Consider the following 25,169-nt stretch of genomic DNA (forward strand, 5'->3'; position numbering starts at 1 on the left):
TTCGATATTGAAAAATGATTAGGAGTATGATTTAGTTCTGAGGGAGTTTTGCAGGAGGGTGGTACTGATATCAGTTCTGTCGAAGACATTCAAGTCACAGCTGTTGTTTCTTAATGCATTAATGCCCTTTGCGGCATAGTGTTGCATATATGCAATACCTTTTAAGACTTTGGGGGTTTATTTTTCTGTTCAAAGATTTTTCATGAAAATTTGCATTCAAAGGTTTTTGGGGCAGCCGATTATGAATCTGCTGACGGAATTTCGAGATTCATAATGGCGGATGAAAATTAAATAAATTTTCGATTCCCGTGAAAATTTGTGTATAGAAGTTTTTGGGGTCGCTGATAAATGAATCTGCTGTCGGAATTTCGAAATTCAAGTTGGCGAGTCCAATATGACGGATCGAAAATTAAAAAAATTTTTGACTTTCATGAAAATTGGTACATAGAAATTTTCAGGATCGCTGTTATGAATCCGCTGTCAGAATTGGAGCAGTTTCGCCAACCTATGAAATCCGATAAATAACAGTATCCAATGCCGGAAATTTCAAAATAATCTAAAAAAAATGTCTTTTTACTTATAAAAATTATTTTTGTCTTATTTTTTATTTTGTTTCTGTTTTTCCGTTTGTTGTTGTTTTCTACTTTCTGTTATCTTTTGTCCTTTTGCTATTTGTTTTGTTTCTTGTCGTTGTTCTTTTCGCTTTTCTTTTTATTTTTTTTTTATTTTAATGCTTTCATAATATTTTGTTTCCTCTTATTTCATTTTTTTGGACTTTTTATTTTTGTTTTAGGCGGCCACAAAGCTTCTTCTTTTTGTGCACAGACGACACAGCGAATCCGTAATCAGCGACCCCAAAAACTTCTATGTATGAATTTTCATGGAAATCGAAAATCTTTTAAAATTTGTCCCGCCATATTGGATCCGCCATTTTGAATATCGACATTTTGACAGCGAATCCGTAATCAGCGACCTCAACAACCTCTGTGTACGAATTTTCATGGAAATCGGAAATTTTTTTAAATTTGGTCCGCCATCTTGAATTTCGAAATTCCTCCAGCGGATTCATAATCAACGACACCGAAAACCATCATATGCAAATCTTCATGAAAAACTGTTCAACAGAGGAATGTATGCTTTAAAGGGGGTTAATATTAATCCATGTTTAGTCATTTAGCAAGAAAAAAGTGGAAACGAAGTGGAAGACGAAGGAAAATATTTTGATCGAGGTATCGCCGCCGGTCGGCGAAGCCCCAACGATCATCAAGGAGGGTGGCCCTGGAATGTGACGTTGGCGGTGATTTGAGCTGAAAAGCGATAACAGCCACCGGTCGAGCGCGCAGCAGGCGTGTCCGCGAGGGTGCGTCTCTTTTTAGACCTTTAAATGCCGGCGCTAAGCGCGGCGCACGATTTCGTAGAAAACGCGGTTTCCTCGCGGCGCGATTGTCGCAATCTCGCGCCGCGCGAGTGAAGCCGTGACGAGAGCGTCGGCGTTCCCGGACAACAAACGCGGCATATGCTACCGGCACAAGGTCGTTTTGTAACGGCCGATGGAAATCGCGAGTTCTCCGATCTTAACGGCGAAAGGCAGGCTATAAAGCATAGACAACTTTGCGCAGCGCCAGGGGGAGGGGGGTGGGGGACAGCAAGAATGCTGCCTTGGCCACCCATCCTGAATTTCCGTCTCGGTTTCAGAAATGTCGAGGCACAATGTGATGTACTTTATAGACGGCGCGCAGTCGCGCATAAAGTGCCTCCAGCGGCCAGATCATAGCATCGACATTTGTATATACCGGGTGTTTCCAGAAGAGGGTAGCTTTCTATTCTAGCTGTATACAGTCCCCGGCAGTCCTGCCGGGGAGGGTCTTCTTCTTCCCGCGCGAGTCCCTCGAGTTCTCACCTCTTCACCACGATGACGCTAACGGGATGAAGGATCGCCGCGCGAGTGCGAGACAGAGACAGATAGAGTTCATCGACGGCGCTGCTCCTTACGATAAACGTATAAATAACTGCCAGGAGTAATTAATACGCGCGCGTACGCGGATCGTAAAAGGCGAGCGAGCGCGGTAGGAGGAGTTCGAGGCGAGCTGGATGCTAGGATATAAAATAACCCGGCGTAATCGTCACGGAGCGGAGCGGAGGCGGAGAGGGGAGGCTGGTGTAACCAGCAGCGCGTAGATAAAAGAATCGAAGGCGTGTGTGCGCGTGCGCGAGCGCGCGCGAAAGAATTCGCTCGTGCTGGTGCCCCACGTCCTTGCGTTTCCTCTCGAATGGAGGAACGCCACTCCTCTCTCTCTCGTTCACTCCGCGAGATTACGTTCACTTTCTACCCTTGCCGCCGCGAGTGCACGTATCGCCGGTAGTACCGGCTTTCGATGCTTTCCAGCGAACCTACCTTTTATTCCGCTCGCAGGCGGCCAGCCCGCGATCGCGATCGCGCCGAGCGGCGAGCTTGCGAGCGCAAGGATTCTTCTTCCTCGGCGGCTTCTCTCGCCGGCGAATTTCACACGACGCGCCGCCGCAGGCGACAACCGCGTTGTGCACGTGACCTTAGGTGTCCTCATGAGGCGTGCACGGTCGATCTCGATCGCGGCGAAGAGAAGCAATCTCTCGGCTGATGAGACTCGCGAAGTGGCGCGCGCGTATCTTAATGACAGAATATTCCTTCGAATTTACGGTAATATCCTGGAGACGAGGAGACGCTTCGATATATCGATATTCCCGTTCTCGGGACGGCCGCGTATCGGAGAGACACGTAATCAATTATCTCGAGGGCGAAGCTGATATCGATACGCGCGTGGGCTTCGCGAGGCAGTCCTCCGGTAGTGCGCGATTCTCGGTCCTTGTCGAGGACAGCCGCTCCTCGCGAGATCCTTCGCGCGGATAAAGCGCGCCTCGCTCGCGGCGGACGCGAGAATCGAGATCGCATATCGCGCGCGCGCGCGCTAGCGATCCGTAATGGCTCTCTCGCGCGATTTACAAACGGCGGCGATCTCGATCGGCCCTTACGAGGCCATTTCCCCGCTAAGAAATCACTCTGGACGACTTAGCAGAATTTATCGACCCGGCGGGGAGGGGGAGGCTCCGACCGACGGGCATTCCAGCGCGGAAAGCCCGGCCGATCGGGAGACGGCTAACGGTAATCTCGTCGTCGAACATCACGTTCGATTAGCTTAATATGTAAATCCGCGATATAAATTGCAAATGCGACGGCGCGCGCGCGCGCGCGCGAGTGAGAGGGGAGGGGGGTAACACGCGCGCGACCCGACCGGGACATTTCGTACTTCCTGTTTACAAATAGCGAAAAAGGTCGCGTCTCGCTTCATTCAGTCGAGCGTGCCGTGGGATTATTGAGCGATCGGATGTCAGCCTCGCGTTTTTAGTTTTTTGCGAAGCTCGGAATCCCCGTAATGACGCGTATAGTTGAAAAAAAAAATACATACCACGGACTCTTCTACGTACTAGGAGGTGTTTGTTATATCACCCAAGAAAAAGTCATTTCAGGACAAGCGGAATCATCTCAACTTTAGAGAATTTTATTCTTATATATGTTCGAGTCAACATATTTCTCTTCGTACAAGAGGAAAATTGATTGACATAAGAGGAAAAATCCTGTTGAAAGAAGAGGAAAGAAGAGTTGGAATAATATCTAATAAATTTGAGATGAATGGTTCACTTTAACCCTTTCATTGCTGAATTAAAACTTCCCTTGAGAAAATTATTAAAATATTTGGTAGTCCTACGTTTTTTGGGTCGCTGATTACAAATCTAAAGTCAGATTTCCAAAATTCAAAATAGCGGACTCAATATGGCGATCATGATGTACAAAATTAATGAAAATTCCAATTATTATTATTAAATAACGACCAGGTCATAATAAGAACATATGATTCTAGACGATGGAACTCGATCGAGCTGGAAAAAATTTATGTGGGAAAATGTTCAATACTGCATATTTATGCTTACTAGAGATTAAACATTCATTTTTTTAGTAAAATAATATTGATAGTATGGATAAGATAGAGATACAGAATGAAAAAGCTAGGAAAATAGAAACTAAAAAATGCAAGAAAATCAAATTCCGGCCGCTTTTGTAGAAATATTTGTTTATAAAAAAAATCTAACCTGCAAAAAAATACTGAAAAAAATATATGTTTTTGTACAACATCAGAAAAATATTTGGTGAAAATTTCAGACCTCTACATTCAATACTCTCCGAGGAATCGATTTTTCCCTTGAAAAAAGCATTTTTTTAACTTTGATTTGTTATAAATAATCACAAATGAATAATTGGGTATAAAAACCTATTGGAGTATGTTGAACAACTGTTCAGTTATCTGGAAAACTCAAATCCCCGATTAGTCTTTCAAAATTATGTGATTTACAACGCAAAATCGAATCAAGAAAAGGTAGAAAATATACTTCCCGCTAACAGTGGAAGGGTTAATCGCTTTATCGAAAGAGGAATCCTCTTTTCCGCGAAAGGTTTCGCTTGGAATATGAGACTTATGGGAAAAATCACTTTGCAAATAGGATACTTTTTTTTCTGTGATCTTGATTGACAGCGTACTACGAGCGGGGGGGAGGCTTTGGGAGTAAAGATGTGCGTCGAGACGAGCGCGGCCCGCTAATTCGCGGCAACGACAGCACTTAATAACGAGAAAACACGCGTGACTCGCCGCGCGCGAGAGACGGCACGCCATTATTTCGCAAAGGAGAAAGACACGGGTTGCGTGAACTTTTGCGGCGGGCCGGAGGAAAAAGAATGCAACGAGGCGAAAGGTCGCCACGATCGTGCGTTCGGCTTGAGGCGAGCGGGGCTGCAGAGAGAAGTGAACGTCTTTCGAGCGACTTTGCGTTGTTGCGCGAGAGAGACAGACGGAGAGGCCGAAGTCTGCAAGCGCGAGCGACCAAAGCATCCGCCTCGATGACATAATTGAGCGGAGAACGGCCCTGCCTCTCCATCCTTCGAATTCCTCGGTTCTAAGGAGCATAAATTGCAGTATTATGTACTTTTGAATAATCGCGCGCGCGCGCGCGCGAGCGTAGAAACGGAAAGGCGCGCGCGCCCGTCTTTGATGTAATCGAGACGTTGAGAAGGATAATGTACGCGATAGGATTCCATGTCGTCTTCTTTCTTTCTTTTTGCTTTTAATTAAAAGTAGCAGGCCCGGACGAGAGAGAGAGAGAGAGAGAGAGAGAGAGAGAGAGAGAGAGAGAGAGAGAGATCAGTCGGCGCCACGTGTCACTTGCCTCCGCAGAGCCGCGCTCGCGTGAATATACGACGCCTATTCTTATAAAAGCTCAGATGGGTCATCGGACGAAAACAGACGGGCCCGCGGCTATTTCAGGTCCCTTTATTCCGCTCCTCGCTCGGGATCGTTACTGGGCGTTCAGTCGGACGAAGATTTGTTGTTTCTCGCGCTGACGCGCCCGACTTTTCACGGAACGTCCCTTTGACGTTGCGTGGTGGCACCGCTGTTTTACCGCGGCTGTAAAACGCCGCGCGTGCCGCGTACAGGGAAATGTAAAAAATTCCGGACGAAGGTATTCCGGCGGTGATAAAACTTCGGATTAATTCCCTCGATCGAACTGCTCGCCCTCCCCGCAGACGCGCGAAACGCGCGCGGCTGACGTCTCGCCTGTAATTGCGAGATAATTCTTTTCCGAACTGTGACGGGTTTGCGACCGAGCGTAAAAAGCGTAAAAATTTCGGAACCGTACGATATTTTTAAGCGGTTATCACGCGCTTGGCCCGGAGGAAGGAGGAGGGGGAGACTCGCGATAATCCAATGAAATAAACAGTTAACGAGCAGCCCGTTTAATTGGTATCCGTGCCGTTCTCAGCGTTCACCGCTCTGTCGCGCCGTGTCGGGGACTTGTGCGCTACTTTCGAGAAATTACAATGTTCGGTGACATTCTCCTACGAGCGGCGGAACGTCGAACCCGTTACCGGCCTCGGCGACTAATTGCGACATTGCCAATCATGTAAATCGCATTAATTCATTTTCATTCCGTGGCGCCAGCGCGCGCGCACGCCTTCGCTCCGAACGTTCCCGTGAGAATGTGGCGAGCCGTGGATTCTTCGAGCTGTGGATCGCGGGCACGCTCGTACTTGACATTCTTCAAGCCCGTCGATAATATATTATCGTCCATGAGGCACTTATGATTGTTGGGCGGAGGAAAGATTCGTTTATCCTTACGATAAATCCTGTCGTACAATTTTTCAGCTATCAGACGCGCGATACCTCAACATGACAAAATAATTACACGGGGAGAAACTTTATATAAAAATTTTTATATAAAGATTCTGTATTCGTATATAATCTATAAAATTTAAATAAAAAATTTTATATTTATTTCCATATTTATTAATTTAATATAGTCACATGGGAAGAGAGAGACTTTATAATAAAAGTATCTATATATATATATATATAATTTATAAAATTCAAATAAGTTTATATTACTTACTTCCATTTTTATATATTTATTTCATATATTAATATTATATGCCTTTCCATCTTTATGTTTATTAATTTTTACATATTTGTTTCATATATATTAATTTTAAATTTATTTCCATCTTTATGTCTATTAATTTAACACAATTACACGGGGAAAAAGAAACTTTATGCTCATACAAAAATTTTTATATAAAGATATTGTTTTCATATATAATTTGTAAAATTCAAATAAAAAATTTATATTTATTTACTTTCATTTTTATGTATTTATTTCATATATTAATTTCATATTTCTTTCCATCTTTATATTTATACAATTTTTATATAAAGATATTGTATTTATATATAATTTATAAAACTTAAATAAAAGAATTCATATTTATTTTCATTTTTACATATTTGTTTCATATATTAATTTTAAATTTCTTTTCATCTTTATATTTATTAATTTAATGCAATTGTACGGAGAAAGAGAAACTTTACAATTATATAAAAGTTTTTATATAAAGATATATTCATGTGTAATCTATAAAATTCAAATAAACATTCTACATTTATTTATTTTCATTTTCATATATTTATTCGGGGCTACTCTCATACGACTCAGTGTCGACCGAGTCAGAGTACGAGGACGAAACAAAGTCGCTAGTGCTTCCCTCGAGGCACGCCTCGAGGATCCGCGATCTCGAGGATCAGGACAAGCTCCAGGCCGCAGCGAACCGAGGCAGAAACCGCCCGACTCGTACGAGCGCGCGCAAGTATGCCATCGGAAGAGGGCTGCTGCACGCCCGCCGTAAATTTTAGTACGTCATCTCCGGGAACGACCTCGTCCCACAAGCGGCACTAAACTCTTTTACGAGGCTGACTGCAGCCACGGCCGTTCGTGGATGTCGTTGACTCGTTTTTTTCCGTCCTCCTTCGCTCTCGCCGGCTCTCGCTCATGGCGCGCTCGCTCGTCGAGAGCAGCGGCCGGCAAGTAAACAAAACGTTCGGGAATCGCCTGAAACCGCGCTCGCGCACGCTCGCTCGCTCTCTCTCTCCTTTCGCTCGTCGGGATGTAATTCGGCTCGATATCAGGAAGAAGGAAGTCGTCGAGGGAACTCGCGCGCGCGGAACCGACCGGTTATTTGGCGCAGCGTGCGCTCGTAGGTAAGACCGGGTGAATGCACTGCGCTCTTCCGCGGACATTGTCTTCTTCTTTGTTGCGTGTCTCCTTTTCCAGCGCGCAATAAAAATACATTTCGTCCCGATCGCTGCGCGCGCGCGCGCGCGCGCTGGGCTTCTCTTCATCAACAGCCGCGCTGGATTACGGTATTTTTACTGCGGCCTTTACAAAACAATGGGTCGTAGGAATAAAAAGTGAGGCTGACGCGCGCGTGCGCCGTCGTAGGAAATGTCGCCGCGTTAAAGTGAAAGCGCCGCGAGGTGTACTTCGTGCGTGTGTGCGCGCGTGAGAATAATCTCTCGCCGTTGCTCCAACTCGCCCCACGAATAAATTCGCGCGCGGGCCGATGCCTCGTGTAAACTGTTTGTATAAATCGCCTCGCCGCGGCAAGAGTCTCCTCGGGCGCGAATGAGGAACGATTCGTTCCGCCGCGCCGCGCCGGCGGATTCAACGGAGTCGCGTCTCTCCGACACGCGAGGGGCGCCTCTTTTCCAGCCGCGCATAATGAACGATCCGCGCGATCGCGTGTACCAAATGTCTCCCTCCGCCCCTCCCGACATTGTGCCTCCACCCGCGCGCGCGCGCGTCTACTCATCCTCGGTCAGACTCATATCTTATCCGCATTACGTTATCAAGGTAAACGAGGTAAATTTACGACCTACTTGCGCGCGGCCATTATGCGCAGCATTCGCGTGCGGCTCTTCGCGCTGTTCTCTCTCTCTCTCTCTCTCTCTCTCTCTCTCTCTCTCTCTCTCTCTCTCTCTCTCTCTCTCTCTCTCTCTCACTCACTTGATTTCGTAGAAATGACCTCGAGCATTCGCGACTAATGGCGAACGAAAATCGGTAACGTTGCAGATGCCGGCGAGGGGGGGGGGGTGCGTGATAACAAGCGCAGACGTCGCGTCGTCGTCGCCGCTAAGCAGCGTCGGTAAACAATCGCGGGATTAAAGGGAGCGCGTTCTCCCTCGTTTCCGATGCGTGCAGCTTCCGGTGAAGTAGGTTAGATCTGGGATAGATGGGCATGGTTTTTTTTAATTGGAAATGACGCATCTGTATTATTGCGATAAATGATCAACAGCGTATCAACACACTCAGTGGAGGGTAATGTTCAAGGCAGAGAAGAATTTTTGTGAAAAAAGAGATTCAAGGGACGTCAGTAATAACGAAGTATTAAAAATATTCTGTGAGAGGTGGATGGTCGCTGGTGTCCGGGTTCGATATGGTCATACGCACGGTTGCCACCTCTTCGGTTTTCGTCTCCGGACGAAACACAAAATCTCCGGCTCTCCGGCTCAGGAGAAAAAATCCTCCGGGCCATATATTGGCGTCTTAAAAGGCATTACTTATGAATATTCATCACTGAGACTTGGTACACGCGAATGAGGGGCGCGCGCGCACCGGTCCTACATACACAGAGAGAACGATTCAGTTGAATCTAACAAATTTGCTTATTTGGAATAGTCCAAATAAATGTTTTGATTGATCAAACGAAGTTTTGTTTGAAGCAAACAAAAACGTCTCGTTGGAACTAAATATTTTTGTTGCGTCAAACAAAACTCCGTACCAAGTTTAATACCCAATAACAAAATTATAACGATTGACCATCTGTCCCCTATGCCCTATCCCTCCCGGACTTACCCTATCCCCCCTGCGGGATAAAGAGCCCGATAAAGTCGCGCTGCGAGACGAATCCCGGATTACGCGCGCGCGCGCGCGCGCGACGCTGTCGCGTCTCCGGGGAATCCGCCGGCGCTGGCGGATCGTTCCAAGATAAATATCGAGGATCTTTACGATCGTCGTATCTCGGCTCCTCTCGGACGGCGGCAGGAGGCGATACTAATTCCAAAAATATATCGCTAGCCGAGCCTGTTCTCCGCGCTGCCGCGCTCGTATTTCGGTCTAGGGTAATGCACACCGACGAGACACACGTTGCTCTTGCTCGTAGAGCAAACTCCGACAAAGAGAGAGAGAGAGAGAGAGACGGAGCGAGCGAGCGAGCGAACTGGGGAAAGAGAGAGAGAAAGAGGGAGGGAAGAGGACACGTGCTCGCCACATGTCTTCTCGCCCCCGAGTGTCGCGCGCGTATTTTTCCGCATATGCTGAACCTTGAACCGTCGAACGAGAGCCGCGTGTTGTTGTCTCTGTCCGGCTCCCTGCATATGCGGACTCGCTCGCGATCGAAACGCGGAGAATCGAAAACCGGCGACGCTCGCGATTGAGACGCGCGCTGCGACTTCTATCCGCAGCACGCCCTCGTATCGCTGTATTAATAGCCCGCGCTTTGGCAGACTGCCTATCGCTCCCTTTCATTCATGTTCCTGTTGCCCCGGACTAGTAAGGATAAAAATAAACCCAGAATATGGCGGCAGGGGGGAGGGGGAGGGAAGCCCCGCTGGGATTCCGCGAGATTTTCGCCGCGCGGGCAGAAATCGAGGGATCGCCGACGAAGCGCCGTTGTGCTCTCGCTCGTTGAAATCGACGCGCAAGGAGGGCTCGTTCCGGCTGATTTAATTTGCCGACGTGACGGAAAGGACGCTCACTAAGATCCGAGAGGAGTGGCCGCGACGAGAGAGATGACGCGTCTCATTCCGCTGTCACAACGCCAGTCGAGCGGCAATACGCGGCATAACGCGCGAACTGTAAAACGGCCGTTAATGGGGGGGGGGGGTCTAGACGAAAGCTGTCGATTAATCGCGATGACCCTTAAGAGTTAAGAAAATAACGTCAGTGCTACCGAGGGTGAAATTTCACGCTGGTATATATTTCTATATTTTATAAATAAAAGAGGCAAAAGAAAACAAATGCAATTAAACGTTTTATTTTGTTGAATATTATATGAAAAGTAAGAAATTTTTAATCGTTCTCTTAAAATTGGGTTTGACAGGGGGAAAATCCCAAGCCCAACGGCTAAATTTGTCGTACGCTGATTTTTTATCCCTATCGCAGCGTCGCAGCGAAATGAAAAAATGACCCTGAAATTTATTTCCTCCCGCCGCATTCAACGTTCCATAAAATACCGCCAGAGGGTATCTCGGTCTTTGTCGACCGCATGAATAATTTCTTTTTGTTCCCTTATATATTTAAACGATCGCGTATAGTAGTAAAACTCACACTTGAGGTGTATCCTTGGTGAAATATCACCCCAGGCTAACCTCCTTGTTGCGTTTGCAGCAAAGTGTGCGAGAGAACTGATTTGTTTGATAAGAATATTACCACTATTGACAATATGAATAAATAAATATCTAAAAAGTTCGTGTTACCAGTTGTTACGTTTTTCAATAATATTGGAAAGAAATTCGCACGGGGTGAAGTTTCACCCAGCTCTTAAAGGTTAACCTTTTGCTGCATAGTGGTCTTCTTCCCAGAGTGCCACCTATCGTCCAAGCTTGTTTTTCCAATAATTTAAGTTTTTCACATATTTCTTTAGCATATTTAGCATATTGCTGGACTACTAAAATGTTTCTCTAACTAATACATTAACTTTTACAGTCATTTCGAGTAAGTAATTTGTTATTAATAATCATATACTGAACAAAACTGTCGTTTTTAGAGAGTAAAAGAAACCCAGAAGTCGGCTGGAACTGCCACAGCAAACTGATACTTTACTCTTGCGCGGTGCTGGCGCTAAGTTTCAAAAATTATTTAAAATTGGTTAGAAGCCAAAACTTTTGCTAAAACATATCAGGAACTATAAAACTATTCTAGAACTATAAGATTTCGTGCTTGAAATGGCTCTTTTTGGAAGTTGCGGTGCTACGGGAAGTTAACACCTCATATATTCAATCTATCATTTTGTTAACTAATTCGGCGGAACTATTGATATAAGATACCTCAGATCAGGAATTGTGGAACTATTGTGGGTGCCAATAGAACTATCGTTGAAACTTGCGGTGCTAAAAAATGAGGTGCCAACTTCACACCGGTTTCAAACCACGCGGAATGCGTGGAGAGCCCGCAGGAGTCGCCGGTGGTCGCCGTCAGGACGCGCGAAGTCGATCGGCAGTCGCGTCGCGTAGCATCAAAAGATCCAAAACGCAAAATCAAATTTCCACGAGATTGTTTCGACATCAGGACTTGCTTTTCCTCTTCTTCTTCTTTTCGACACACCTTCTACAATCACCCGACGTGCTGCTCGGCGTGGATTGTCGACCCGAGCCGGAACTCCAAACCGAAATCAGCGCGAGCGCGCTCATGCCTCGGCGTGATTTTTGTCGTTCTTTCGCCTCTTTCGATTCGAAAGTGTAACGTTTCCGAGTCGGTATCCCGTCAAGGATAACGAGACTGGGATATGCAAACGCACGCGAGAGAGATCATTTTTTACGCGCCGCCGCGCAACGTATCTCCGCGTTTGTTTTAGAAAATCGCTCTTTCGTCATTCGCGAGACCTGCCTTCCCGGTTTTCACGCGACGTACTTTCTCTTTCTCTTTCCAACTGCGCGATCACGCGTTTCGTCAGTAATCTGACCTTTCAGCAGCGCAGGTGTCAGCGGCTGCGTGTTTCATTCCGCTAATCTCTCGCGTTCGCGTGAAACAAGTGGATTAAGCCGCGGTGGCGCGGAAGGGAGAGTCCCCCCACCCCCTTCGTACCTCCCAGCGATGCACTTTCGTGAGGAACGTTCTGCGTGAGCGAGAGCTCGTTTCGGCGGATGAATGACGAAGGATCGGAGGTGCGACGAGGAGAGCTGCTCCTTAATCCGCTTTCTACGCCCGTTCCGGTTTGATTTCCGCAACGGAGGGAGGATTCTCGTCGCGCGGGGCGGCGCGGGATGCCCCTCTCGCGACGGCCGGCCGCGAGGATGCTGGCTGATGACGCGGTACAGCCGATCGGGTAGGACGACGCAGCCTGCAAGCCGCGGGGGCGAGTTGCAATTAAAGCGCAATTTCAGCGTTTCAACTATTGTGCGCGACGAGAGAACGGATGCGGTGACGTAACTGCTCGTCGAATGTAGGCCGTTGAAATTTTTTTTTTCACGCTACGATACGCGGCCGCACACACGTCCGTGCGGAGATCACGTGTCGGAACATGTAAGGTTGCAGTGTAATACAATTATGCCCGCGTTGCCGGCTCGGCGCATCCATCGTTTCACCTTGGAGCGCGGAAAAGCCAGCCGGCGCGGCGCGGCGGCGGTCACGCTCGGCCGAATTTTCGTCTCTCCGACGCGCGGATTTCTACTTTTCTTCGCGGTCTTTTCCGGTCGTTCCTCCTCTTCTCGTTTCCTTGTTCTGCTCTTATCGCGGCGGCACGCCGCACTCGTGTCTCTCGTGCCTCGCTTGTTCTCCGTTACTCTGCAGCGAGCAAGAGGAATCCGGCAGGTACCCGTAATTATCACGACGCGGCGTTAATCAGCCGCGAGCCGTGGTTTGACGACATTACCGTGTAATAATATATCGCGCAGGAATTGCCGACGCGTGCGTGCGTGCGTGCGTGCGTGCGTGCGTGCGTGCGTGCGTTTGTGTATGTATGTGTGTGTGTGTGTGTGTATGTGGAAGTGGAAATGAGTTTTCGCCGCGTCGTGGAAACCAGAGCGGAACGAGCCGAAGTGCGAACCGACATGGGATTTACCGTAAGATGTCCTCCCTTTGTCGTTCTCACGAGATACCGGATATTTTCCAGAAGCGCGACAGCGCTCCGAATATCGCGGCCGGAATTTCACGCTCCGAGCGCTCCTGAGCGCAAAAAGTCGCGAGGACGTCGAGAGGAGCGCGTGTGTGCCACCATCCCACACAGAGAGAGAGAGAGAGAGAGAGAGAGAGAGAGAGAGAGAGAGAGAGAGAGAGAACGATTTAGTTGAATCTAACAAATGCTTATTTGGAATAGTCCAAATAAATTTTTTGATTGATCGAACAAAGTTTTGTTTTAACGCAACAAAAACGTTTCGTTGGAACTAAGCTGCAACAAAATATGTTTGTTGCGTCAAACAAAATTTCGTCTGATACGCGGAGGCTTTAACCCTCTTTCGCGGTTCTATTTACTGGCAGAAATTAGTATCAAAATTTAAATTTAATTTTTAAATTTAAATTTCTTTTTAAAAATTTTTAAAATTAAATTCAATTAAATTTCTTCTGCGTAGGAAAATATTGACTTTCATGTTTTGTAATAGTTTTCGAACGCGCTGATTTCAAATTTGAGGTTGTGGCTGCAAAATTCCAAATGGTGGGTCAAAAATGGCGGACCTGAAAGTAGTAAATCTTACCCCGAGTCAGACTCGGGTTGTCGTATGTAATCCACTTTTCATCGCCAGTAACAGTCTTCGACAACAAATCTTTTTCGCACTGTCTTGCGCCAATTCACGCGGCAGCCATTTTCCGAGCTTCTGAATTTTTTCCGTTTCACGCAGTCGCCTTGAAACTGTCGCTCGGCCAACTCCGAGCTGTTCTGCAAGTTCTACTTGCGCTGGGACGAGTTTTCATTTAACAACGCTTGCAAATTGTCGGCTTCGTGTTTTCCTGGTGTTCCAGAGCGCGGACGATTATTCACGTCAAAATTACCGTCTTTAAAACGGCGGAACCAATATTTGCACGTATTGTGGGACACAATAATTTCTCCAGAATAGAGTAAATGGACTCAGCACGCTCTAGCAGCATTTTTCCCTCGCTGGAATTCATATCGAGTGCAACGTCGAATATAAAGTTTTTCGCCGCTCCTTCTAGCAACTGTTATCTTTAAGAGTTATGTGCACAATGATCATAATGACGTTTTAGAAAGTTCAAGACCGACTTTACAAGACGGCACAAAACGGCGGGAAAATATTTCAATTTAAAACAATTACATCAGAGGACTGACGAAAAAGACTAAAACTTTTGCACCTAATATCATTACATACCGCCCGCGAATAACGAAAGCGAATTTCCCTCGGACTTCGGACATCCGTCTCGTGCGTCGAACACCGCGATGTCAAACGACACAGCGAACTAATCGGCGAAATAAAGCGATTTGTGAGGCAAAGTGGACTTTTGCGGTCGGAGCCGGTCGGTCTGCTCGACACATTCTAGCCGGATAATCGGCGAAACGCGCGTGTTCCGTTGAATCCAATTAGCCAATTAAATTTTATTTCCCCCCCGGCCTGGTCGATTTTATGCGTTGCCGGAGCTCGAGCGGCGCGTTCGCCGACTTCGTATGGCGGCGAGTGTCCCGCCGACACTTTGTCGAGAGACTTCATCGCGCGAGCGCCTGCATTTTCTCGCCGGAGGAGGCGCGGCCATTTTTTTACGAACGAGGCCAAGGCGTAATCGCGTCAATTTTGCGCACTCGTCTGAAACTTCGAATTCGGACTCTCTCTCTCTCTCTCTCTCTCTCTCTCTCTCTCTCTCTCTCTCTCTCTCTCTCTCTCTCTCTCGCTCTCTCTCGCGCCGTCGCGAAGCTCGCGATGCAGCCCGATTAATCTTTGCGCGCGCCAGCGGCCGGAACGTCTATTTATTGCCGTCGCGCGCCAAGGATGCAGACAATTTCCTGGTTCAAGTGCATCCCGACGGCGAATGGCGACGCGGGCGCATATCACGGCGGAGGAATTTAGACGACACGGAGGACGGCCTCCGTGACGAGATAGCAAGAAGAGAAAGAGAGGAGAGAGAGAGAGAGGGAGAGAGAAGGCTACGTATTTACACAGCGCGCGTTTTATTGCTGCAGCGAGCCGCGCGCGACGCGCATCTAATAACCTCGTCTCTTTCGATGCAAACGATGACGACGACGACGACGATGTGCTCGTCGTGTTTCCATTGAGCGCTCCTTCTCTCTCTTGTTCCCTCCCCCCCTTCATCCTATGATTAACTCCTTTAACGATCGGATCATCTGCCACGGCGCACGCGCCGTGCGTGTTATGACTGTCGCGTGTGCGTGCGATACATTGACAAGTCCATAGTGCGGCGTGTATATACCCGAGCGAGTCTTCCCCCCCGCCCCTCTCTCGCTCTCTTCACGTTTCCCTCGTCAAGTTGACGTGCGATAATCAGCGTATTTTGTGCGCAATTATTTGACACCTGTTATCTCGCGCAGGTAGAGCCGGTAGAGAGCAAAGGTCTCTCTCTCTCTCTCTCTCCCTTTCGCTGCATTCCGGTGAAAAAGGATCGCCAGCTTCTAGAATTCCAGGATTTCCAGCGGGAACGATTAACGCGTGTAAACGTGAGTGTCGGTGTCTGCGAAGAGCAATGAGACGGCGACTCGTCTTATCGCGGCTTGGGGAAAATGAACGCGCCGACGAGGAAGAAAATGGAGACACTCGGGAACGTAGAAGTAATTCGCGAAGATCAAAAGTCGAAGGATCGGAAAGTTCTCGCGGACGCTGATAAGCGCCCTCTTCGATTCACCCGCGTCAACCCGGCAACCCTCTCTCTAAAAATCAACCATCAGCTTTTTTTTAATTATTTTTAGATGATCAGGTTCTTTTTTTTTTATCTTACGTATGTGGTTTCCAGAAGGTGCGCCATCGGCGAGTCGATGCGACGCACCGACGAGGCTCGAGATTGATTTCCAACGAGCACGTGCGCGGGAGCGAGGAATAATTTCGCTGATACAGCGGCTGTTAATTAGCACTGTCAGGAGTGACGAAATCTACACTCGACCTCCTCGGCGCGGCGCGGCGGCGGTCGGCGGCCCGACGAAGCTCCCGCGGGTTCCCGCGTTCGCCCAAACTCCTCTCGCTCCTCGCTCGTCGTCTCGATCGCCGGAGCGATCTCCATTATTCCCCGTGCTCTAATTGAGTTCTCTCTCTCTCCGCGGGTTCGATCGCGATACAGCGGCGCGCACGTACGCGCGATATATCGGGGCTCCTGCGAGCGCGCGAGCGCGGTTCGCCGGTCGCGTGGCAGCCCGCCGCGAGAGGCAGCTTTAGCATCAAGCGCGCGGCCTCCTCTCTTTCTCCCCAGGGAAGAGGGCATCGCCCTGACCGTGACCTAGCCACCGCTCTCCACGGCCAAACAAACGTATACGTGTACACGCGCGCAGCGTCCTACGCGATCCGGCCGCGCAGTTTGTTGTACGCGCTCCGGCACACGTGCGTGCGTGCGTGCGTGCGTGCGTGCGTGCGTGCGTTTCTGCGCTCGCGCATACAGGGTGTTCCCCTGTATGCGAACACGCACTCTCGTGCGCGCGCTTTGTTTATCGCGTCGAAGGAGCGACGGAACGGCTCGCACTCACGCACGCACGCGCGATTTTTCATGGCCCCGCGCGAGGCGAGGCGCGCGTCGCGCGCGAGGTTACGACGGTCTTTTCCGCGATAAGCCTCCGCGGCTTTTTTGCGAGCCGCGCAAGGAAAGGGAAGAATGCGATACGAGGTCCGGCCCGTGCGATTTATAACCCGCGACAGAAAGCCGCGCGCGGAGCGCCGTTCGTAAGGAGATTGCGCGTGGAAATTGCGTTTACGTAGAGCATACGTGGGCGCGTGTCTGGAAGTCTTTGAGCGCCTTAATAATAATAATAAGAATAATGATGATGATGATGATCACAAGGAATATGCACAGCCTTTCGTTGTATTTAGAGGGAGAAGAGCATGGAAGAATGAAGTGAGAAGAGGGATTATTTTCCTATATTACGGAGAAGAGGAAGTAATGCTTCTCATAACGCCCCTTCATTGTTCTATCTTACATTTTCTAAGATATGATGAAATATAAAGAAAGATTCCCTCTCGAGTTCTACCGCGAAGATCTCGCCTCGCCCCCGGATGCTAATCGGGGTTCGAAGATAACCACCGCGAGACGACTGGCTTCCGCATTGAGGAAAGTATCAGGAGTGTGATTCAGTTTTGAAGGTTTCTCTTTTTCTCCAAAATTGATCCGCTTAAACCAGATAATGAACGAATACGTGTCAATCAGAATATTTTCCTCCGTTTTCCACAACTTTTTCCCATCTTTCTGGCAAGAGATGGATTCCGCGACGATAAAAAGATTCTTCTTTGGGATCGATCCAAAATTTTCAACAAATTTTCGCACTTGTTCAAAGTTACAAAACAAATGATAATCAGATGGAGCAATGTCTGGAGAATACGCGGAGTATGATAAGACTTCTCATCCCAGCTCTAATAGTGTTTGCTTCGCTGATAATGCGACATGAGATCGAGCATTGGCTGCGTTCAGCAGAACTCAACGCTTTGTAAACGATTTAATGATACATTGCAACAGTTTGGATGTTCTGCTGAACGCTCTTTGTACTCGTCAGAGTGATATATATATATTTGTGAACATCGAACTAACCTTTCATTATTTGCTGTAAAATAGTTCTACGTGCATTTTTATTATTCAGCTGTTGTATTTGATACACTTATTACATTAAAAAAGATATAAAATTCGAAACGTTTCTTCTTATTTTTGTTGTGTGGCTTTATTCTAACCTATGCATTATCTATAATATGCATTAATATACTTTGATGTGAGTATAATTATATATTTCATTATTAAATTATTTATACATATCTTTTTCTAATTGCTCGTGCACTTCTATAGAATCTGCATTATATATAACGTCTTTATATGTATATTACGCTTCACATAAATTGGGGGCATCCATCTTGCTCAACATGATGTGCTTAGATTCAGCTTACTTTTAGTTTGCTGAAAAACATGGCGACCGCTGAGTCCATTTCTGAGTACCGTTCGGAAGAAAATCATACAAACAACAGTTTTGCAACTGTTTTGTCCTGCTGAACGCAGCCATTGTCGTGAAGAAGGATCATTTTGCGTCGTTTACTCGCGATTGGTGATAGTTTTTGATCCAATGCTCGCTTCAATTTGTATGATTGTTGTCGATAACGATCAGCAATGACAGTATCATTCGGATTTAACAGTTCACAGTACACAATATCTTGCTGATCCCACAAAATACACAGCGATACCTTTGAACCCTGAATATTGCGCTTTGAAGTGGATGTTGCTGGTTAGCCTGGATCAACCCATGATTTTTGTCTCTTGGCTTCGGTTTATATGGGACCCATTTTCCTTCCTTGTAAACCTTTCCTAAGGCTTTCAAACGATCGGAAATGACAGATTGAGCTGACAATTTAATGCTTCTGCAAGTTGCTGTTGCGTTTGGGTCTTCGTCCACCAATGCCTGCAATTCTTTGTCTTCGAATACTCTTGGCCGCCGCCAGAACGCTCTTTGCCCTCCACATCAAAATCACCGCTTTAAAAGCGTCGAAACCATTCTCTGCATGTTTTATCGGAAGGAGCATTATTATCATAAACTTCTAACAAGCATTCGATGAGCTTCAGCTGCAGTTTACTTCCAATTGAAGCAAAAGATTAACACTTCGCGCAAATGACGCTTATTTGGCTCAAACATTTCGATGCGACATTTTTGACGCTGTAAAAAACAATGTTATTGATGCGAACGTATAACTTTATGTACTGAATGTTATTGACAGATGTCAAAACAAACCATTCAGCTTCGTTTAGACATTAGAGATTAACGACAGTTCTAGCTATAGCTACTTGCCGCTAGATGGACGGAACTTTTCCGATTTACCTAATATTCGCGAGGACGAGCTCGCGCTAATCGAGAGGCCTCCGTCGCCAAGACGTTTCCAAGACGCTGAATACCCGGTGCGAGCGCGTAGGTACGTCGTATCTCCTCCGCACAGACACACACACACTCACTCACTCACTCACTCACTTACTCACATGTGATCACGCGAGATCGGGCCGCGAAGAAAACGTGTCTATGCGTGCGTACCGATCGTATGTACGACCCGCATGCGCGTCTTCGGAGCGACAGCGAAACCGGCCTCGTCTGTGAGCCACGAGCTCGCCCTCGCCTCGCGAGAGCGCCGCAGCTGCCTTCCTCCGTCGCGCGATATTTCGTCGTCGATTTGCCGCGAGGCATCTCCTCGCAGCATCGCGCTTACATAAGCGCCTTGTAAATCCCACCGGCCTTCCTCTTCTCTCTCGTCCCTGCCCTCTCCCCTCTGTCTCCCTCACTCTCTCGTTGTCTCTCGGCGTAATGGTGCATTAAGAGTATCCGAGCGCGCGCGCGTGAATAATTCTCTCGCGGCGCGTGTGACTCTCCGACGACGACGACGACGACGACGACGACGACGACGAAACGAGGATGTTTCGCTGTTACGCTTCGGTGATCGGATCTCGTTACGACTCGTGATGTGACGCGGATAACAGCTGATAACAATGCGTTCGCGCGCGTGTCCTGGTTCCGTCGGACGCGGCTTTTTTCCACGCCGCCATGACGTGTGCGAGGGCGGCGGGAGAGGGGCGAGGCGAAATTAAAAACAACGTAGAGAGCGGCTCTGCCGCGATACGCGAGTGCGACGAGTTGACCGAGCGTGGACGACGATGACGATTCGGATGCTCTACGAGAGCGACCGCTCTCGTTGGCGTTAATGCTTTACAACGAGCGGGGCGCTCGATGATCGTGAAACACCCTGACATAGTTTAATAAAAGAGCGAAGCCGAGCAATCCTAGTAGCACATATTGTTGGGTCGATATTGGCTGCAAATTCGGCCCCCAATATTGGCCAATGTAACCCCAATGTAAGTCAATATTGGTATAACTATGCTGTGCAATATTGGCGATATCTTTTTTTTTTTTTTTTTTTTTTTTTTTTTTTTTTTTTTTTTTTTTTTTTTTTTTTTTTTTTTTTACTATGCTGTGCAATATTGGCGATATCTTGTAATTTAATGTCTAATCAATATTGGCTACATATTGGGCCAATGTAACACCAATGTAACTCCAATGAAGTGTGCTACTAGGGAACGGACCCCATCGGTGGCGTAAAGCAATCGTTTTATACCACCATAAAGTGTTAGCGCGTCCTGCGTCCGAGAAGAGAAAAGGTCAAGCGCTCGTTCGCGCAGACGGAGAAAGAGGACATCGCTGTCGCCGTCGTTGCGACGCTTTTCTCGGGATCTTCGAGCCACCCGTCTGCTTCCTCTCGTCGACGCAGGAAAAGAGAGGACGAGGGGAGGAAGAGCCATCCGGCGACGATGCGAACGATGTTACTCTCGATCTTAATATGGAAATATTTACTCACGTGTCGCTTCAAGCTGGCCGCCGTATCAATGCGTCCTCTGAGGTGTAATGTACACACCCGGTGTAGGCAATCGACAGCTGTGTATCGTGCGATTACGCAACAATGAGCGGCTGTTCGCAACAATGTCGATGCAGAAAAACTTGGCGAAAATCTACGCGGTGCGACTCGCGTTGTCGGCGCTGGCGAATAGAAATCGAACGTCCAGAGGTTTTGACCTGCGAATTAAAAAGCCTGCTCGAAGAGAATAAAAGCAGTCTTGTGACAGGCGCAACGATTCGCTGCGGGTGCCCGATCACAACATGGACGATGCAGACTCGAAAACGGCAGGAAGCGGCTGGAACAAAACGGACAAAGGGGAGAGGAGGAGCCGCCGAGAAAGAAGGAAGGAAGAAAGGCGCGGCTGCTCGTAACATTCGAAAAATACGAGATTATTCTGGCGAACCGGCGAATTTACCCCCGCGGTATTTTCAGAACGTGAACGCGACCGCCGCTGAGATTCCGCAGACACCCGTCCCACATTGTGCTCCGGATGCGATGTGTCCTCAAGAGTAGGGGAGGGGAGGGGGAATCACATTATGTCTTCTCCGCATCCTGCGGGATCCACCGAATCGTCCTGTTCGAGCGCTTTCTCATCTCGCTGCGATAATTTGAGAATTATCCGCCGTAATGTTCGAATTCGTCAGGAAAGAACTTGAAGGACTCGAAGGACTCGAAGAAATGTCCGCACGCTGCTCCCCTTCGTGTTCGTTCGCTCCGCGGAATTACATAACGACACGATCTCATGAGCCTTTTGTGACAACTGGAGTGCGGTCGCGCTCATTGCAGGCGGCGGGGGAGAACGGGGGGGGGAGGATCTGTCAATAAGAAAGGCATCCAAAGTCCAACGAGCGGAAATAATCGGGCCGGGCATTCTCGCGAAATAAGCGGAATAAAACCGCTGGAAAACAGACTGTTGCGCGCGTGCGCGGCAACGACAGAAATATCCAGCCTTGACTTCTCGCGATCTTCCCGCGTCGATTTCCTCCTCGAGGACTACATTCCGCGCCGTTCGCTCCAGAATCGCCTTCGAGAGGCCTGGTGCTGCTGTCGGCGCGCCGCGCGACCAAACCGCGTCGCGTCGCGTCGCTCCGCCGCGCGACGCGCGCGTTTTCTACGCACGCATGCATGCGCGTCGCGAGAGACGACCGCGCGATGCCACGCGCGTCCATAGGTGTCACAGGGGATTCTATCAGCCGGTGCGATGCGATCGGACGTGCGCCGGAGGAGTCTACGACCCCGTGAACGCGACTCGAGCGAACGGACGGCCATTATCGGCGAGATGCATCTCGACGCTGTACCTTGTCGAGATATCGACAAGGTCGTCGAGAAGAATGCGATTCGCGAGTCGCTTGAAAATATTGCGAAAACGACTGCCTCGGAGACCGGTCGGGAAGTCGGCGAAAAATCGGAGACACGCGCGTTCTTTCCGCGGGTTTTCGATCCCGGGGAAGTGTACGACTCGAGTAGTCTTCAAGTAGCCCTGTATTATTATTATTATTATTATTAGGTGTACGAATGAATAATCCAAAATTTTCAGCTAAATTCAAGGTTAAGTCTTCCGCCATACGAAATGTAATGTTTAATAGCTATACGTCAACACTACGTAAATATAAAGTAAAAGAGCGGGAAAATTTGATGGAAAATTTTTGGAAACTTAATTTCTCAGCCGTTTAAAAAGGTTTGGATTATTTATTTGTACACCTAATATTATTATTATTATTCTTATTGTTGTTGTTGTTATTGCTACTTAAGAGACTTGTTGCTCTCCCCTCACGTGAAGAGTGACAATCGATCTGTCGCGAACCCGGCGACGCGCCGTGAGAGGAAATAGGGCGTGCGGACGGGGGGTAGGGGAGGGGGGAACTGAGACACTTTCGCAAATAACACGACGGATGGGCAACCATGAGCAACGAATGCGATAACATCCGCGCGCGAACTGATAAACATTGCCACGCGTTCAAGGCAACCGTCCGCTGCTGGGTGAAAGTTTAGCGGCGGAGATGCGTCCGAGGAATCAACGAACGTCGGTCTGATTTTTGGACCTTATCTCGACTCGCTAGCGCGGACCGAGACGGTCGATTGTTACGGGCGCGCCAACTTTCCGCCGCTCTAATTAGGATCTAGAGATGTACGAATCGAGAATTTTTATGTCGAATCAAATCTCATTTTTTAAATTCGAATTCGAATCGAACCGAATCTATGACATTTCATTCGAATCGAATCGAATCTATGACATTTCATTCGAATCGAATCGAATCTATGACATTTCACTCGAATTCGAATCGAATGAAATCGAATTGAACCATTTAAAAAATTTAACATGACTATTAAACATACAAATAATGATGGAAGGAGGATTTTAATGTGAAAGGGAATATTGATATTGTAATATCATCTTAGAATAAAATATATATTTAAATATTTAAAGCAATTTATAATGAAGTTATTAATTATGAGTTAAGGGTTAATTGCAAGTTAAGGGTTAAGGGCAAACATACAGGCAACCAGATGGCCCGTTTTGTAGCTGATGCGCGCAAACGCTAATGTATTTCATTCGTATTCGAATCTTCGCAATTGGTAATTTTCGAATTATTCGGATTCGGATCATAAGGATTCGGATTCGAATCGAATCGAATTACATTAGGTTCGATTCGAATTCGAATAGTTCGCACATCTCTATTAGGATCCTGGCCAGCTCGGTCGGTATTCATGAGTCGCGGCCGCGTCCCCTCGGTCGCGCGCGAGCTTGCTGATTATGTTAATCGCCGTCCCCTGTTAACCTCCGACGCTTACGTTTGGCAGGAACAAGACATAGGATGGGCCGAGCCGCGCAAGGAGGTGTCGTCCAACACTGAAAAGGAGGAGCGTCTCGAAAAACAGCGGGAGAAGCAGGAAAGCGCGAAGGATGCCCGCTTCGCAAGCCGCCGCAACCGAGCGGCGAAGCGACAGGATGGTTAGTATTCGTCGTCGCATATCCGGCGCGACTTTCGTGCGGGGAAACGCGTCAAACCTGTTATTTCATAGAAACGAGTTCGAGAATTGCGGCATTCCCGGCACACACGAGACTGAATCGACACCTGGAAAGTTTGACAAAACTTTGTAAATTCCGTCGAGGCTCTCCTGGCTGCCATATTGGACAGTGACGTCACAGGCGAGGGAAATGACACGCTGTGAAAAACTCTCTGGAGCGCCATTGCCGGGCGAAAGGATATTTCTGTGCTCTTCAGGTCGCTGGAGCCTGAGTACTTGCAAAGTTCCCCGGACGCTATTCTCCCTTGATAGTCAATCGACAACCATAAAATGACTGTAATACGAGGCCTAGCCAGGCGCATGCGCAATCATTCCGTATGACCAACCACAAATTACGGTCATTTTACGGTGATTTGTTGATTGACTTTCAAGAAGCACGGCATGTTCGGAGCATTTTGCAAGAGAGGGTACGCTTCAGCGACCTGAAGTCTTCTTTCGTGCAGATATCTTTTTATTAGCAAATGGAATTTCGGCCATGTGTTTTCTCCGCGCTTCTGACGTCATCAGTCAGGAAGAGAGAGGAGCTTTGAAAATACATACACGGGGGATTCTCAGCGCGCACGCGGCCATTTGCAAAGAGACTTGTACGACCTAGATGTTAGAAGTGACCTTTCTTCATTCTGCAGCAGCTGACGCACGAACCGCCAAAATTGAAAACCACCTTGAAAACACCCCCTAAGCAAGCGACCAATCCTTTGCAATTCGTCAAAGTCGGGCCATGTTCGCTGTACCGGACCGCTCAGGAGCAGCTTCAGAAGGTTCAGGAGGTGAAGAAAATCAAACAGGAGGTCCGCGATGATCCCGAAGATTGGCAGTCGGTAAGGCTTTGTCGCTTCGTCGGGCACGCGAGTGTCCGGGCAGTCCGTTTGTAAACAACTCTTGACCTCTGACCTCTGACGGTGTCGCCGTACTCGCAGAATTTAGACAACTGGAAGAGCAGCCGGAGGAAGCGGCAGGAGCACATAATCGAGCGAGTGGTGGAGGTGAAGAAACTCGAGCTGGAGGAACACGACCGCCAACGTCGTCGGAACAAGACCTTCTCGGAGATGATGGAGGAGCGCGGCAACAGAGGTCGCAAACTCAGCATCAGTTTAGCCATGTATAACGACGAGGATGCGAACGATCTCAGCGACCTTGGAATCGGCACCAGCAGCGGCAAGAGCTCAGTCAGCGGCGACACGCACGACGACACCCACAGCGTTCTGGTAAGCTAATGACACTCGCCATTATTCAAAAGTATGGCAACTCCGTCTCAGAGTTGACGGAGCCAAGTCTGCGATCAGCTTCGCATATAATCGGAAGAATTTAAATTGGAAAATCAGATTTCGTTTAAAAGATAATTATATATGCACAAAATTCAATTTAATAAAGTTTAAAAAGATTTAATCTAATTTGATCTAATTTGATAAATTTAAAAAGATGAAAAATAAAGCAGGGTGTTTAATTATAAAAATTTAATTGAGAAATTGCCGCACGCGCGATGCATTAATCTTCGGC

At 47.9% G+C, this 25,169-nt stretch overlaps 1 protein-coding gene across 8 annotated transcripts in view; it reads left to right on the forward strand.

Annotated features, from left to right (window-relative positions):
- smash (smallish) overlaps positions 1–25,169 on the forward strand; it is an 88,546-nt gene that overhangs the window by 43,785 nt on the left and 19,592 nt on the right. For 5 of the 8 annotated variants that reach the window (XM_011156604.3, XM_025300740.1, XM_025300741.1 and 2 more), the window contains exons 2-4: positions 23,445–23,595; positions 24,299–24,490; positions 24,590–24,877. In XM_011156604.3, the coding sequence (XP_011154906.2) occupies positions 23,548–23,595; positions 24,299–24,490; positions 24,590–24,877 (528 nt within the window). In that variant the 5' untranslated portion in view covers positions 23,445–23,547. The remainder of the gene's footprint in view (positions 1–23,444; positions 23,596–24,298; positions 24,491–24,589; positions 24,878–25,169) is intronic. The other 3 variants (XM_025300742.1, XM_025300745.1, XM_025300746.1) reach the window with 1 other exon arrangement.

The sequence above is a fragment of the Harpegnathos saltator genome, unplaced genomic scaffold, assembly GCF_003227715.2.
Source record: "Harpegnathos saltator strain DR-91 unplaced genomic scaffold, Hsal_v8.6 scaffold381, whole genome shotgun sequence".
Taxonomy (NCBI): domain Eukaryota; kingdom Metazoa; phylum Arthropoda; class Insecta; order Hymenoptera; family Formicidae; genus Harpegnathos; species Harpegnathos saltator.